The sequence below is a fragment of the Epinephelus lanceolatus genome, chromosome 3 (genome assembly GCF_041903045.1).
Source record: "Epinephelus lanceolatus isolate andai-2023 chromosome 3, ASM4190304v1, whole genome shotgun sequence".
NCBI lineage: Eukaryota > Metazoa > Chordata > Actinopteri > Perciformes > Serranidae > Epinephelus > Epinephelus lanceolatus.
In genome coordinates this window covers 18,803,511-18,817,013 of record NC_135736.1, presented here as the reverse complement: position 1 = coordinate 18,817,013, position 13,503 = coordinate 18,803,511, and the positions used below count along the sequence as shown (strand labels likewise).

The 13,503-nt window shown below is 40.7% G+C and overlaps 1 protein-coding gene across 4 annotated transcripts in view; it reads left to right on the top strand.

Moving 5' to 3' along the window:
• LOC117254742 (complement C3-like) overlaps nt 1-13,503 on the top strand; it is a 64,240-nt gene that overhangs the window by 1,115 nt on the left and 49,622 nt on the right. For all 4 annotated transcript variants that reach the window (XM_078166638.1, XM_078166635.1, XM_078166639.1 and 1 more), the window contains exons 2-16: nt 1,027-1,225; nt 1,436-1,598; nt 1,719-1,813; nt 3,910-3,998; nt 4,617-4,699; nt 4,811-4,898; nt 5,140-5,242; nt 5,498-5,618; nt 6,376-6,491; nt 7,974-8,120; nt 9,160-9,259; nt 11,029-11,123; nt 11,224-11,415; nt 11,534-11,689; nt 11,900-12,029. In XM_078166638.1, the coding sequence (XP_078022764.1) occupies nt 1,027-1,225; nt 1,436-1,598; nt 1,719-1,813; nt 3,910-3,998; nt 4,617-4,699; nt 4,811-4,898; nt 5,140-5,242; nt 5,498-5,618; nt 6,376-6,491; nt 7,974-8,120; nt 9,160-9,259; nt 11,029-11,123; nt 11,224-11,415; nt 11,534-11,689; nt 11,900-12,029 (1,877 nt within the window). The remainder of the gene's footprint in view (nt 1-1,026; nt 1,226-1,435; nt 1,599-1,718; nt 1,814-3,909; nt 3,999-4,616; nt 4,700-4,810; nt 4,899-5,139; nt 5,243-5,497; nt 5,619-6,375; nt 6,492-7,973; nt 8,121-9,159; nt 9,260-11,028; nt 11,124-11,223; nt 11,416-11,533; nt 11,690-11,899; nt 12,030-13,503) is intronic.

Below are 13,503 nucleotides of genomic sequence, written 5' to 3'. Positions count from 1 at the left end.
ATCCTATACACTGGACCTTTAAGCAACTATAAAGGGAAATTATATTTAGTGATTAACTTATTTGGCAGCACAGTGGTGCAGTGGTTAGCACTGTCGCCTCAGAGACAGGGTGGGGGAGCTCCACTGTGTGGCGTTTGCATGTTCTCCCCTTGTCAGCGTGGGTTTTCTCCGGGTACTCCGGCTTCCTCCCACAGTCCAAAGACATGCAGGTTAATTGGTAACTCTAAATTGTCCGTAAGTGTGAATGTGAGCTTGAATGGTTGTCTGTCTCTATGTGTCAGCCCTGTGATAGACTGGCAACCTGTCCAGGGTGTAACCTGCCTCTCACCCAATGAGAGCTGGGATAGGCTCCAGCCCCCCATGACCGCCAACAGGATAAGCGCTTGTAGAAAATGAATGAGGATTAACTTATTGATGAATTTATTTAATACTGAAACACTGCTTTAAGGTTTTGACTGAGTTTTTAAGAGAGCCTTTTAAACCTCAAACAAAAGCTTAAATGGACATGATGATTGTATATAATATTTTAAGAGTGTAACAATGCAGTTGAGAACAACTGTAATGGGAGCAAGAAGAAGACCAGGTATTACCAGTATTTGCAAACAATTAAAAATACTGATACATAGTTCAGAGTGCAGATAGAGAATATTTATTTAACTTAGTCTAAAGTTACATGTCACCGGTGTCTTATGTAATGAGTAGCTCCAGTAAATCATGTGATGTGGTCCTTCAAATGATGCCAGTAAATAATGAAATGTTTTGTTGATCTAGCGCTGGATCTTTGCCAAGATAACCAATGGATCACTCATTATATGTGAAGACCATGCTAGAGCAGAAGATTCTCATCTGCAATAATATATGTTGCAAACTGGAATATCCAAAATTAAAAAAAAACCTCAAACCACCACTGAGAAAAACAAAATAACTCCTCAGTTTGTCAGCAAGTTTCAGTACATCCTAAACAGCATGTGGTTCTTTCTACGCACTGACTATACTCTACATATAATTTTCCCCACTGCTGTGTAGGAAGATAATGTCTGCCCCCAACTTGTTGCGGGTAGGAACACCAGTGAACATCTTTGTGGAGTGTCAAGACTGCACCGATGATGATGCCATCAAAGTAGAAATCTTCGTAGAAAACTATCCAACAAAAAGCAAAAGGCTGACATCCACATCTGTGACCCTTACCAGTGCAATAAAGTTCCAAGGCTTCGGAGAAATTGTGGTAATGTAGAAATACTGAAATACATCTCACTGTTTTGGTTTTGTTATCAAAATACTATATATTAAGAAGCCTGAATTCATCACCTAGTGAAGCAATATTGTTTTCTATTATGGATACAAACAAGAGAGGAGACAACAAGATTTTTAATTTAGCATCTATAAATGCACGATATATCCGTCCTGCTCCTCACACACTGCTTGTGTCTCTCAGATCCCTGCTGGAGACTTCAGTCCGGATCCCAACAAGAAACAGTATGTTTATATAAAGGCTCGGTTCCCTGATATAGAGCTGGAGAAACTTGTCTTACTGTCCTTCCAGTCCGGGTACATCTACATCCAGACAGACAAGACCCTCTACACCCCCAACAGCAAAGGTGAGTTCAATACAAACACCCACCTTTGTTAAAACACTTCTGTCCTAATATTTTTTTTTTATATATATAAATTTAAGCTTCATTCAGACTTTAACGAGAACAGTAATGTCTCTCTGTCAGTTCATTACAGGATGTTTGCAGTGACGCCCAGCATGGAGCCTGTAGAGAGGGATAACAAAACCCAAGCTGATGCTTCTATTGACATTGAGATTGTGGTATTGTATTTTATCTTTTATATGCAATAGAATTTTAGATCATTTCCAAACATTTACCTTCAATTTTCATCTTAGTTTAGGGTGTTAGCATGCTATCATTTACAAATTAGCACTAAAGGAAAAGCACTCCTGTGGCTGATGGCAATTTTTTGCAAGTATTTGGTTATAAACCAAAATATCTGACAAATTGGTGTTTTTGATCTGATGTCAGATATAGACCGAAAATTAAGGAAATTAACATTTCATGACAGTCCAACCAGTGGATGTTCACCTCAAACCACAAATGTCCACTGCACAGTGGTGCAAAAGGAAAGTCAGGAAATCACCAGGAATCCCTCTGGCTGATCTGTACAACATTTCATGGCAATCCATCTAAAAGTTGTTGAGATATTTCAGACTGGATTGAAGTGGTGGACCAACCAGCTGACAGATAGACCTTACCTGATAGAACTGACCCTTCACATGTCCTGCCCCTCTAACACAGACTGGCTGATCAAAGCATAGTATCGACCAACTCTGACAAGGATCCAACAACAACACAGCAAATAGTTTCAGGTTTCCGTCATATTCAGGCTGGTTTTGTGGATTTTAAGCTAAATATTATGCCTGGGGCACGAGTATCAATGATACTCATTACCTGGCGAGGTTGGAAGGAAATATACAGTTCTTCTGTGTTCCAAAACCAAAATCACACCCTGAAAAGTGTAGGGGTCGCTAGCTAGCTAGTTAATGATTATAACAGTGAATAAAGACCGACCTTTGCTCTACAGGAACCAGTGAAAGGAAGCAGGATAACTTTGCCAACTTTCAACCAGCTGTGTGTCATTGCAGTGCGTGCAGATGGCACATGGTTTGGCTTCCCCCGGAGCTCCCCGCCCATCCAGTGGCGGAGGTCCAGGCATTGGCGGTGGTAGCACCGTTCATCTGCACACACTGCAATGACACACAGCTGGTTAGATACTGATGAATTTTTCCTTAATATTCATTATCTTCTGTCTTGATCACCAGGTGATGTGGTGGTTCATCTTTACACTATGATCTGAACATTGGGCTTAGCTCTATTTATTGCCTTTACCTGTTTTTGCCTGGATATATCCTTCAAACACATATTGTAGACCCCTCTGTCTGCTTCTCTGGGAATTTGCTTTTTTGTTTTTCCAAATAATGTGATAATATTACTTCAGGGAGTGCAGTTAGTTACAGTGTGGGCTCCATGCTCGATGCAACAGCTTAAAAGACCATCACAAAGGGGCGGGGCTTAGCGAAGGGTCAATTGTCAACTCATTACACTCCATTTCCATCTTCAGTCTGACATCAGGTCCACTCTAATTTCCATGGGAGAGGGGGATTCGATTTTTCCCTGACCAATCACTAGAGACCAACATATTCCTCTGAAACATCCACACATCCACACTGATGCATAGCCATGCCAACATACTGGTTTTATCATGATTTTAAGAGTGGAGTAGAGTGAAGTAAAACAAACTACGATGGAAGGCAATGGAGAAGAAATGTCAATTCAGAACAGCCTAGATGTTGTTATTAGCCACCCCTCACTGGTTCTGGCGCAACGCTTGACAACAGCTAGATAACAGTGTTAGCCCTGCCCATAGTATTGATCGGCAAATCAAGTCCCCCCACGGCGCTCATTGGTCATTTTAACAGAGAAACAGCTGTTTCCACCAATACAAAATCGGTGTACTCGAATACAGTATTCCCCTGCTCATATCTGAGTAATGTGATTGTGACAAGGCACTGAGGTCGGTAACCACTAAAGCAGTGGCTCCTGACTGGTCCAGCCACAAGGTCCAGATCAAGCTAGTTTACAGTCTCTGTTAAGTGGCTGTTAATTGTTTACTCACTCTGCAGCAGGAAATGGCACTTCAAAATAAAAGTTCTATGTTGGAAATTCACTGTACTTCTAAAGAAAGTGTGCTTTTTACAAACTTGTGAGTTTGCAAGTCACTTTTGGTCCATTCAAAATGGACCTGCAACCCACTTTTAGACTGCAGCCCACCATCTGGGAACCACTGATCTAAACGACTTGTTTCATTTTATTATTTAATAAACCATTGCTGAATTGCGTCTTATTTTAGAACCCTGACGGCATCATTTTACCAACTGATCTGGTCTCTCTGAAATCAGGGATGCACTCTGGAGATTACCAGCTCACTGAAATTGTCAGGTATGCTTTTTTTCTTTTTTGTTTGTTTGTTTTTATTTCAGTTCCTTAAGGTTGAATAAATTTGTCCGTTTTAGTGATGAATTTCCGTGTCCTGCATGCATAGGTGATTCAACTGTATTACATTAATAAGAGTCTACAGGTGTGCTAGCATGGTGATGTTTAGCAGGTAGCCTTTCATGTTTACTTCACATCTTAGTCTAGCATGTAAGCATGCTAAGATTTATCTATTATCTCTGAACACGAAATACAGCTTAGGTTGATGTCAGTAGTCTTGCAAGAGTGTAGTCAAGTGTTGGGGCGTCGGTGGCTTAGTGGTAGAGCAGGCGCCCCAATGACAAGGCTGCTGCTGCAGCAGCCCGGGTTCAACTCCAGCCTGTGGCTCTTTGCTGCATGTCACTCTCTCTCTCTCTCCCCCTTTCATGCTTGTCTGTCCTATCAATTAAAGGCTTAAAAATGCCCAAAAAAATATCTTAAAAAAAAAAAAAAGAGTGTAGTCAAGTGTTGGCGCTGCATATACACTACTATGAAGACTGCATCGAAAGTATTGAGAATTTAGGTTCATGTATAAGACATAGGCTAATTACGTGTGTGTGTGTGTGTGTGTGTGTCTGTGTGTAGTTTCGGACTGTGGAAAGTGGTGGCAAGGTTTCACAACAAACCACAGCTGACTTACTCTGCAGAATTTGAGGTCAAAGAATATGGTGAGTCATAGCAAAGGTCTTCTTTATCCCTTAATCTGTTATTAAAAACATATACAACTTGTCTTTACTTTCTGCCTGATTGGAGCCAATAAAATGCATTTCATTTTTCAGTGCTGCCCAGTTTTGAGGTTAAACTGACGATTGACAACCCCTTCTTCTATGTGGACAGTGGACAACTAATTGTTGATATCAAAGCTACGTAAGTGAATATTTTCTTTTTGTGACTTTAGAGACAAGGTTTGATTTGTAGACTGATTAAGTAGAAAGGTTTGCTTTAAGTTTGGGGGGGGGGGGTTTCTTCTTGTTAAGCTGTCAGGGTAATTTTTTGTAGTTACACTTAACTGTAACCATTTTAGTACCATTTAGTACCATTTTAGTACCATTTCTGTTTTGGCTTATTATGAAATAAACAAACTGCTTATGAGTATTTGTGTTTTTAGGTATCTTTTTGGTGAAAACGTAGATGGGATGGCCTACGGGGTATTTGGGATTGTGCATGGGGGTCATAAAACGAGCTTGCCCAGCTCCCTTCAGAGAGTGCCGGTTAGTGCTCACACATTTGCTCTATCACCATCTGTCTATCAGTCATTTAATCTTTTCTGTGTTTATCTGTCGTCCTCATGCTCTTTATCTTTTGCAGCCATGCATTAAAACACATGAAAAAAGACAAGCACAGACCTCCACTGTCTTTACAGCTTGGCCTTTTATCAATGACACAAAATCTGCAAGTAAATTTAGTACCTAGCAACTGTCCACTTGCTGTATTTCAAGATGCATTTTCATTATATGTCACATTAGATCAAGGACGGTGAAGGAAAAGTCATACTGAAGAAAGAGTACATCACAAAGAGCTTCCCAAACATCTTCGACCTGGTGGGGAGTTCCATATATGTAGCTGCTGGTGTGCTGACAGAGAGTGGTAAGAAGCAGACTGTGTGTGTGTGTGTGTGTGTGTGTGTGTGTCCCCTTGCTACATAGTGAGGACCGAAGCACACCACCAACAGAGTAATGTCATTTCAGCCAGTCCTTGCTTCTTCAAATGCCTGTTTGAAGGTTAAGACTTGGTTCTGTGGTTATTGGTTTAGATTAAGGTAAGGGGCTAGAGAATGCATTATGTCAATGACGGTCCTCATAAAGAAAGAAGTACAAGGGTGTGTGTGTGCTATGCTAAAATGGCATTTATTTTCAGTACTTTTAGCACTACACTTTCATGTTCATTAGTGATGAATAAAAGTCAATACATACTTCCCTGCATTTACAGAGTGTGCATTTGACTATGCATTTTAAACCATTATGTTAATTAAGTGTATTTAAGTACACTTTTTCTGTGCTAACGTTAGAGTTTTAAACATGCACTTTATGCATACTTAAAATATATTACTGCATTTTTTTTACAGCTATTAGTCAATGTTTAATAAAGGATAAATGCTTGTTTAGTGAAATAACATACAGAAATACAGCTTGAAATGTAAAGAGTAAAGTAGAGAGAAGTTAGTTACAGAAAGTGTGATCTAAATAAAAATTAACTGAACTATTTATTTCAATTACATGGTTAGAAGTAAGCTAAACAAGACCGGAGGAAAGATAAGTAAAAATGCTTGTACTTAATAATTAGTGTTTGCATGCATCTTTGCATCTTCTTATGTACATGTTCATGATACTGTGTCTTCTTACAGGTAGTGAAATGGTGGAGGCAGAGTTGAGAGGTATCAAGATTGTCCAATCACCTTATACCATCTACTTCAAGAGAACGCCCAAATACTTCAAACCAGGGATGTCCTTTGATGTTGCGGTAAAGTGCACATATGAGTTTAGAATAACAGTAGGGTTCCTTCACAGTCCTCCACACAGGACTATATCAAATACATTTTTCATAACCAATAAAAGACCGGGCTTTCTTTTTATTGATGTGGTAGTCTTTCATGTGATATAAATCTCCTCTCGAATGTTGTTGAGTTTTAAAACTTTCTTTGTTTTTTTAACTTTCATTGTTTCACTTATTACCACCATGACTGCATCTGTCATGGATCTTGATTATGATATAAATGGCAATCTCTTCAAAGATATGAAACAGATGGGTTTTCTGAGAAAAACTAGAAAACCAGAAATCACTATTATGTCAGTCATAACATATTTGCAGAGAAAATTTAATCAGCAATGTCCTTTAGCCTATTGGTAAATTGCTTAAATGTCAGTACGGTTAAGGTCATATATCAGTCATATAAAAATATGACTTATATGACTGCTCTTTCATTACAGGTACTGCAGTTTGCAGATGATTATGGTATTTTCATAATAGTATTAGATCTTCCTTAAACGGGCACTGTGTAGGAATTTCTCCCATCTAGTGTTGAGATCGTATATTGCATTCAAACAGATAGCGCACTCTAGCGCCTCACTGTTTCAAACGCGTATTGCAACAACGGTAACTGCTGTGTACCAAAAAGCTATGATAACATTGATGAAACCATGTCATCTGATACTACATGGAGTATTCATTCAGGCTCCTACACAGACACACGTGACGCGAGTTGACAAACCCCCTCCTCACCATGCTGGCTGTGTTTACAATGTAGGACTGTTGGGGCGGGTGTAAATCGAAACAAACCAATCACGTCTTTTCTTTTGACAACTGACAAGTGGCTCAACCTCACACACCTCATCCCTCACCTCGCAACACTGCATTGCTAACAGCTGTTAGTGACCAGCGCCACTAACAGCACCAACAGCGCTAACAGTGGCTAACAGCTGTTAGCGGCACTGGTCGATAACAGCTGTTAACCACTGTTAGCTGTGATTCTCCTTCAGCAGCTCTCTCCACCTGGGAAAGGCTACCCTGATGTTGACCCTCGTTTTTTTAAATCGCCGGTCATGTTGCCTTTTTGCCTTTTTTCAAATGCACCGACACTTGTGACTAGCCTGCTTGCTGCTGCTGCTTTTCGTCACTCTACCTGCAGCCGGAAAATCGGAAACTGACAAGTGAAAACACGAAAGGCGATTCCGTATTTCTCAAGTATGTCCCTGTATGTACCTGTATTTTCAAGAAGGCGCACGTACATGATGAGACACTGGTCGCAATGTATATGTAAATGAGAATTTCGGAGCTTACGGAAATATTTAGATACGCTGATGGAGGTAAATACATGTGCTAGGAGGACACACTTTTGACTGCAAAATTTGTTTGTCTCAAAGAACAACTGAAATTGTTACACATAGTGCCTTTAAACTTGCTTTCATTAGTTTGCAAGTATTCTCACTGTTTCTCTGATGGCAGGTTGAAGTTGTGAACCCTGACGGCTCACCAAAAGAAGGTGTTATAGTGGAGGTGAATCCGGGTGAGGTAGAGGGCCGCACTGCAGCCAATGGCATGGCAAGGCTTTCCATCAATACTGATGAAAATCCTGCAACACTGACAGTGACAGTAAGTGTTGAGAATTCTTCAGATTTTTATTTATGCATTGACATTTTCTCTTTTAGTACATTTATCAAATGTAGGTTATTAGTGAATATTGGACTGTCAACTGACCAGACACACAATCATCTCACCAGAGCAACATGTCAGGCAGTGTGAAGGGCCCCTAGCATTTTCATCCTCCAAAAGAGGCCAGATGGGCTTTCAGACATGGAAAAAAACTTAACACTTAATCCTATGGCTTCAGCACTATTGTCGGTTCATAAAAGGAGAAGCTCTGCAGCTTGGCTTGTGCTTGCCACACATTCACCCGTTTTGAGGCCCAGCCAATTGGTGTGCAGACATTCAAAGTCCCTTGGCAGCTACCTCCTCAGATGGCTGCTCCTAGCAAGCCAGTGATGCAGAATCCATAAAAACAGCAGCCCAAGAAATATATTCTATCTGCTGCAGGTCAGGGTAGGGTTGTGATGGTAAGGATTTTTTCTTACCTTGGTGAAAAAGCGACCTATCACCACATTCTGTGGAATGGCAGCCTTCGGTGGTGATAGTCTGTTTCTCATGATGTCTAACTAATCAGAAAGTGCTGTTGGACATTGAGTGAGGCTACAGAGTGGAGACTGTAGACAGAGGGACTGTTGTTATCAACAACTACTGATAACTAATTAGGGTCTTGAAGGGCTGTCACACTTCACAGAAGATTTCAAGCACTATCCCAACTATTTTCCAAGGGGCAAAGGGGCACTTGGAAACTAGTGGTAGGGGTAAAAATACAAAATGGGATTAGGCCATGGTTCTGAAGAAGCTTAATTCACGAGGTTGAGGAAAGGGGACTCATTTTCACTGTTACACAATTAAATGGATTCCTCTGCATATGAAACAATGTAGTACTATAAAAAGACTCAAGAACAACACTTCATTGTATTATGACAAGCTAATAATTTGTGGTTGTGTGTGTAGGCACAGTCAACCTAGGCTATGATTAGCAATTTGTCATGTACATCACTTTATGTCACTGTGTGTATATGTTCATCTGTGTGTTCAACTGTAGGCCATGACCAAGGATCCTCAAATTTCATCTGAAAGACAAGCATCGGCCAACATGACAGCTATCCCATACAGCACTGCCAGCAACAATTACCTTCACATAGGTACAAACTGAAATAATCTCTGATAGTGATGGTTCTGGTAGTGGCAGTGCTTCCAAACTACCGAACAAGATTTTTTTTTAATATATATACAGTACAGGCCAAAAGTTTGGACACACCTTCTCATTCAATGCGTTTTCTTTATTTTCATGACTATTTACATTGTAGATTCTCACTGAAGGCATCAAAACTATGAATGAACACATGTGGAGTTATGTACTTAACAAAAAAAGGTGAAATAACTGAAAACATGTTTTATATTCTAGTTTCTTCAAAATAGCCACCCTTTGCTCTGATTACTGCTTTGCACACTCTTGGCATTCTCTCCATGAGCTTCAAGAGATAGTCACCTGAAATGGTTTCCACTTCACAGGTGTGCCTTATCAGGGTTAATTAGTGGAATTTCTTGCTTTATCAATGGGGTTGGGACCATCAGTTGTGTTGTGCAGAAGTCAGGTTAATACACAGCCGACAGCCCTATTGGACAACTGTTAAAATTCATATTATGGCAAGAACCAATCAGCTAACTAAAGAAAAACGAGTGGCCATCATTACTTTAAGAAATGAAGGTCAGTCAGTCCGGAAAATTGTAAAAACTTTAAATGTGTCCCCAAGTGGAGTCGCAAAAACCATCAAGCGCTACAACGAAACTGGCACACATGAGGACCGACCCAGGAAAGGAAGACCAAGAGTCACCTCTGCTTCTGAGGATAAGTTCATCTGAGTCACCAGCCTCAGAAATCGCAAGTTAACAGCAGCTCAGATCAGAGACCAGATGAATGCCACACAGAGTTCTAGCAGCAGACCCATCTCTAGAACAACTGTTAAGAGGAGACTGCGCCAATCAGGCCTTCATGGTCAAATAGCTGCTAGGAAACCACTGCTAAGGAGAGGCAACAAGCAGAAGAGATTTGTTTGGGCCAAGAAACACAAGGAATGGACATTAGACCAGTGGAAATCTGTGCTTTGGTCTGATGAGTCCAAATTTGAGATCTTTGGTTCCAACCGCCGTGTCTTTGTGAGACGCAGAAAAGGTGAACGGATGGATTCCACATGCCTGGTTCCCACTGTGAAGCATGGAGGAGGAGGTGTGATGGTGTGAGGGTGTTTTGCTGGTGACACTGTTGGGGATTTATTCAAAATTGAAGGCACACTGAAGCAGCATGGCTACCACAGCATCCTGCAGCGACATGCCATCCCATCCGGTTTGCGTTTAGTTGGACGATCATTTATTTTTCAACAGGACAATGACCCCAAACACACCTCCAGGCTGTGTAAGGGCTATTTGACCAAGAAGGAGAGTGATGGAGTGCTGCGGCAGATGACCTGGCCTCCACAGTCACCGGACCTGAACCCAATCCAGATGGTTTGGGGTGAGCTGGACCGCAGAGTGAAGGCAAAGGGGCCAACAAGTGCTAAACACCTCTGGGAACTCCTTCAAGACTGTTGGAAAACCATTTCAGGTGACTACCTCTTGAAGCTCATGGAGAGAATGCCAAGAGTGTGCAAAGCAGTAATCAGAGCAAAGGGTTGCTATTTTGAAGAAACTAGAATATAAGACATGTTTTCAGTTATTTCACCTTTTTTTGTTAAGTACATAACTCCACATGTGTTCATTCATAGTTTTGATGCCTTCAGTGAGAATCTACAATGTAAATAGTCATGAAAATAAAGAAAACACATTGAATGAGAAGGTGTGTCCAAACTTTTGGCCTGTACTGTATCTCTAGCACTATTTTGTGGTATTGCTAATTGGAATGTTGTTACTGCAGGTGTGGATACAGCTGAAGTAACATTGGGAGAAAACCTGAAAATCAGCCTCAACCTCAAAAGGCCAGCAAGTACAGAAAAAGACATCACAGCACTGGTGAGAGATGTTTTACACTGTGTGCGTTTGTGCATATGCTTGAGTGTTTGCGTTGCTACCTGCAACCTGCTGTTGGCTAAGTACTGATCTGTGTCCCTAGGTACTGAGCAGAGGTCAGCTGGTGAAACACTACCGTTACAAGACAAAAGGTCAAATGCTGATATCCATGATAGTCACCATTACCAAAAACATGCTGCCGTCATTTCGTATCATAGCCTACTACCATACAGATGAAAATGAAGTGGTATCAGACTCTGTTTGGGTGGATGCAGAGGACTCCTGCATGGGCTCGGTAAGACACACCACACCAGTATAGCAGAGTTAAAGTAGGTGAACAATATAACCCTACACAAACAAATCAATAAAAATAACTGTATTTTTCACAAATACAAATATGCCTCCTCTCTCAGTTAAAACTGGAACCAGCAGAACGCAAGACAACCTATATGCCTCGCAAAATATTTAACCTGAAGGTCACCGGAGATCCAGGAGCCACAGTTGGACTGGTGGCAGTTGACAAAGGCGTCTATGTCCTAAACAACAAGCACCGCCTCAACCAAAAAAAGGCAATTTCTTTATTTATTCTTTATTTTTGAAAATTGTTTTTTTGTTGTTGTTTTTTCTCTTGCTGAGAAACACTTTGGCATGTGCACATTTGGTGCAGCCAAGGATCAAACCGCAAACCCTAGGACAACACACTATCTTCCAAATATAACTTAACCCCAAGCCTTATCTGTCTCTATTTCTATATGTGTGATAACTTCCACCCTCCTCAGGTGTGGGAGATGGTAGAGACATATGACACAGGGTGTACACCAGGTGGAGGGAAGGATGGTATGAGTGTGTTCTACGATGCTGGGCTGTTGTTTGAGTCCAACACAGCTTCCGGGACTCCCCACAGAGAAGGTGATAATATGACACTCTCCACTCACATTCTTTTTTCTATTGTAAAAACCATAGCTGAGTTTGACTGCTTCAGCAACCTGTCAAAAAAGCAAATACTGCCCTGAACATGCTCTCCTTGGGCTTAAATGCTGTACCAATAAAATATCAATAATAAAATGTCCATTAGGGTTGTCACTTTTCCCAAAAATCAAGATCAAATGATTTTTAAATGACACATCATTTATTCAAATTAATGTGAATGCCCCCCACTCCCCCACCCCTGAAAAAATAATGTTGTCAACAGTTCATTAACGTTACATTATCAGTTATTTTATGCATATGGTGTTCACATAATGCAATATGGACATATGTGTGGCTTCTTCTCAGCCCCTTAGTACACCAAACATAATTGTAAAGTTCCCATGAATCTGAAATACTGTGAGCTGTAACTAAGCATGTGTGGCCAGCAATGTCCATCTATCTGTGGTAAGAGCGACTATCGTATCCTTTAGTATAGTCTTTATGTTGTCTTTTGTTGTTTCATACAGTTGCACTATGTTTTTAAGAGTGTAATGTGACTTGGAATCATGGCTCCATATCCATCATAATCGGCTGCATATCCTTGCATGTATATCATGCTATTTTGGTGGTGATAGCATTTTTACAAGCTTCTGGCAAGATACTTGATGAAGTGTGTCAAATAGTAGGCGGTCTGACAAGGTTGTAAACTGGCCGTTGCTCTGCTCGTCTGTGGTGCCTTCGCTGTCTCGCTCGGGTGGCAAGTTAATGTTGCTGATGAGTCTGACAATTTGTTGTCCTTGTAGAGTAAGATATGTAGCTGTTTTGTACAAAGTTGACAAACAGCTGTGTCTTTGTTAGTTACTTTTCCATCTACAATGTAGAACCCAAATTACTTCCACACAATGCTTCTTGAATGCTTTCATGCCTTGATTGTCCACTCAGGACAGCTTAACTTGCCACTGTCCTCCATTTTCATAGAAAACAACAACATTGGCCTCTTTGCTTAAGTTTCATTTACTGGTAAGTCAAGAGGGCTTTAGATTGCCCTCTGCTGGATCACAAGGCAAACTACTTAAAACGGCCTGCTGGCTTATAAACAGTCTGCTGCACTTTACTAGACTGTAAACTAACAGTCTTTATGCTCATATAGCTGTAAATTTAACCATGTCATCACAGTTAAAAATGAACTATGTTCAAACAAACAGTCAAATTACAAAATAAAAGTGACAGCCCTAGTGTGCATAGACCCTTGAGGTTTTCTTTGTCAAAGTAAATTGTTTGAGCCAAAGCACACTGTGTGCGGTTTGTGTACTTTCACTATATGCATGTAAAACTACCTCTGTAAATAAAGTAAAATTGCTCATATTTTGTTTTGGTTGTACTGCCTGCCTGCACCGTTTTGGCTCACTCTCACCATGCTTATCTGGGTTATTTCAAGCAGCAGGCAGCTGTTCTCAGTGCAAGTGCTCTAAAA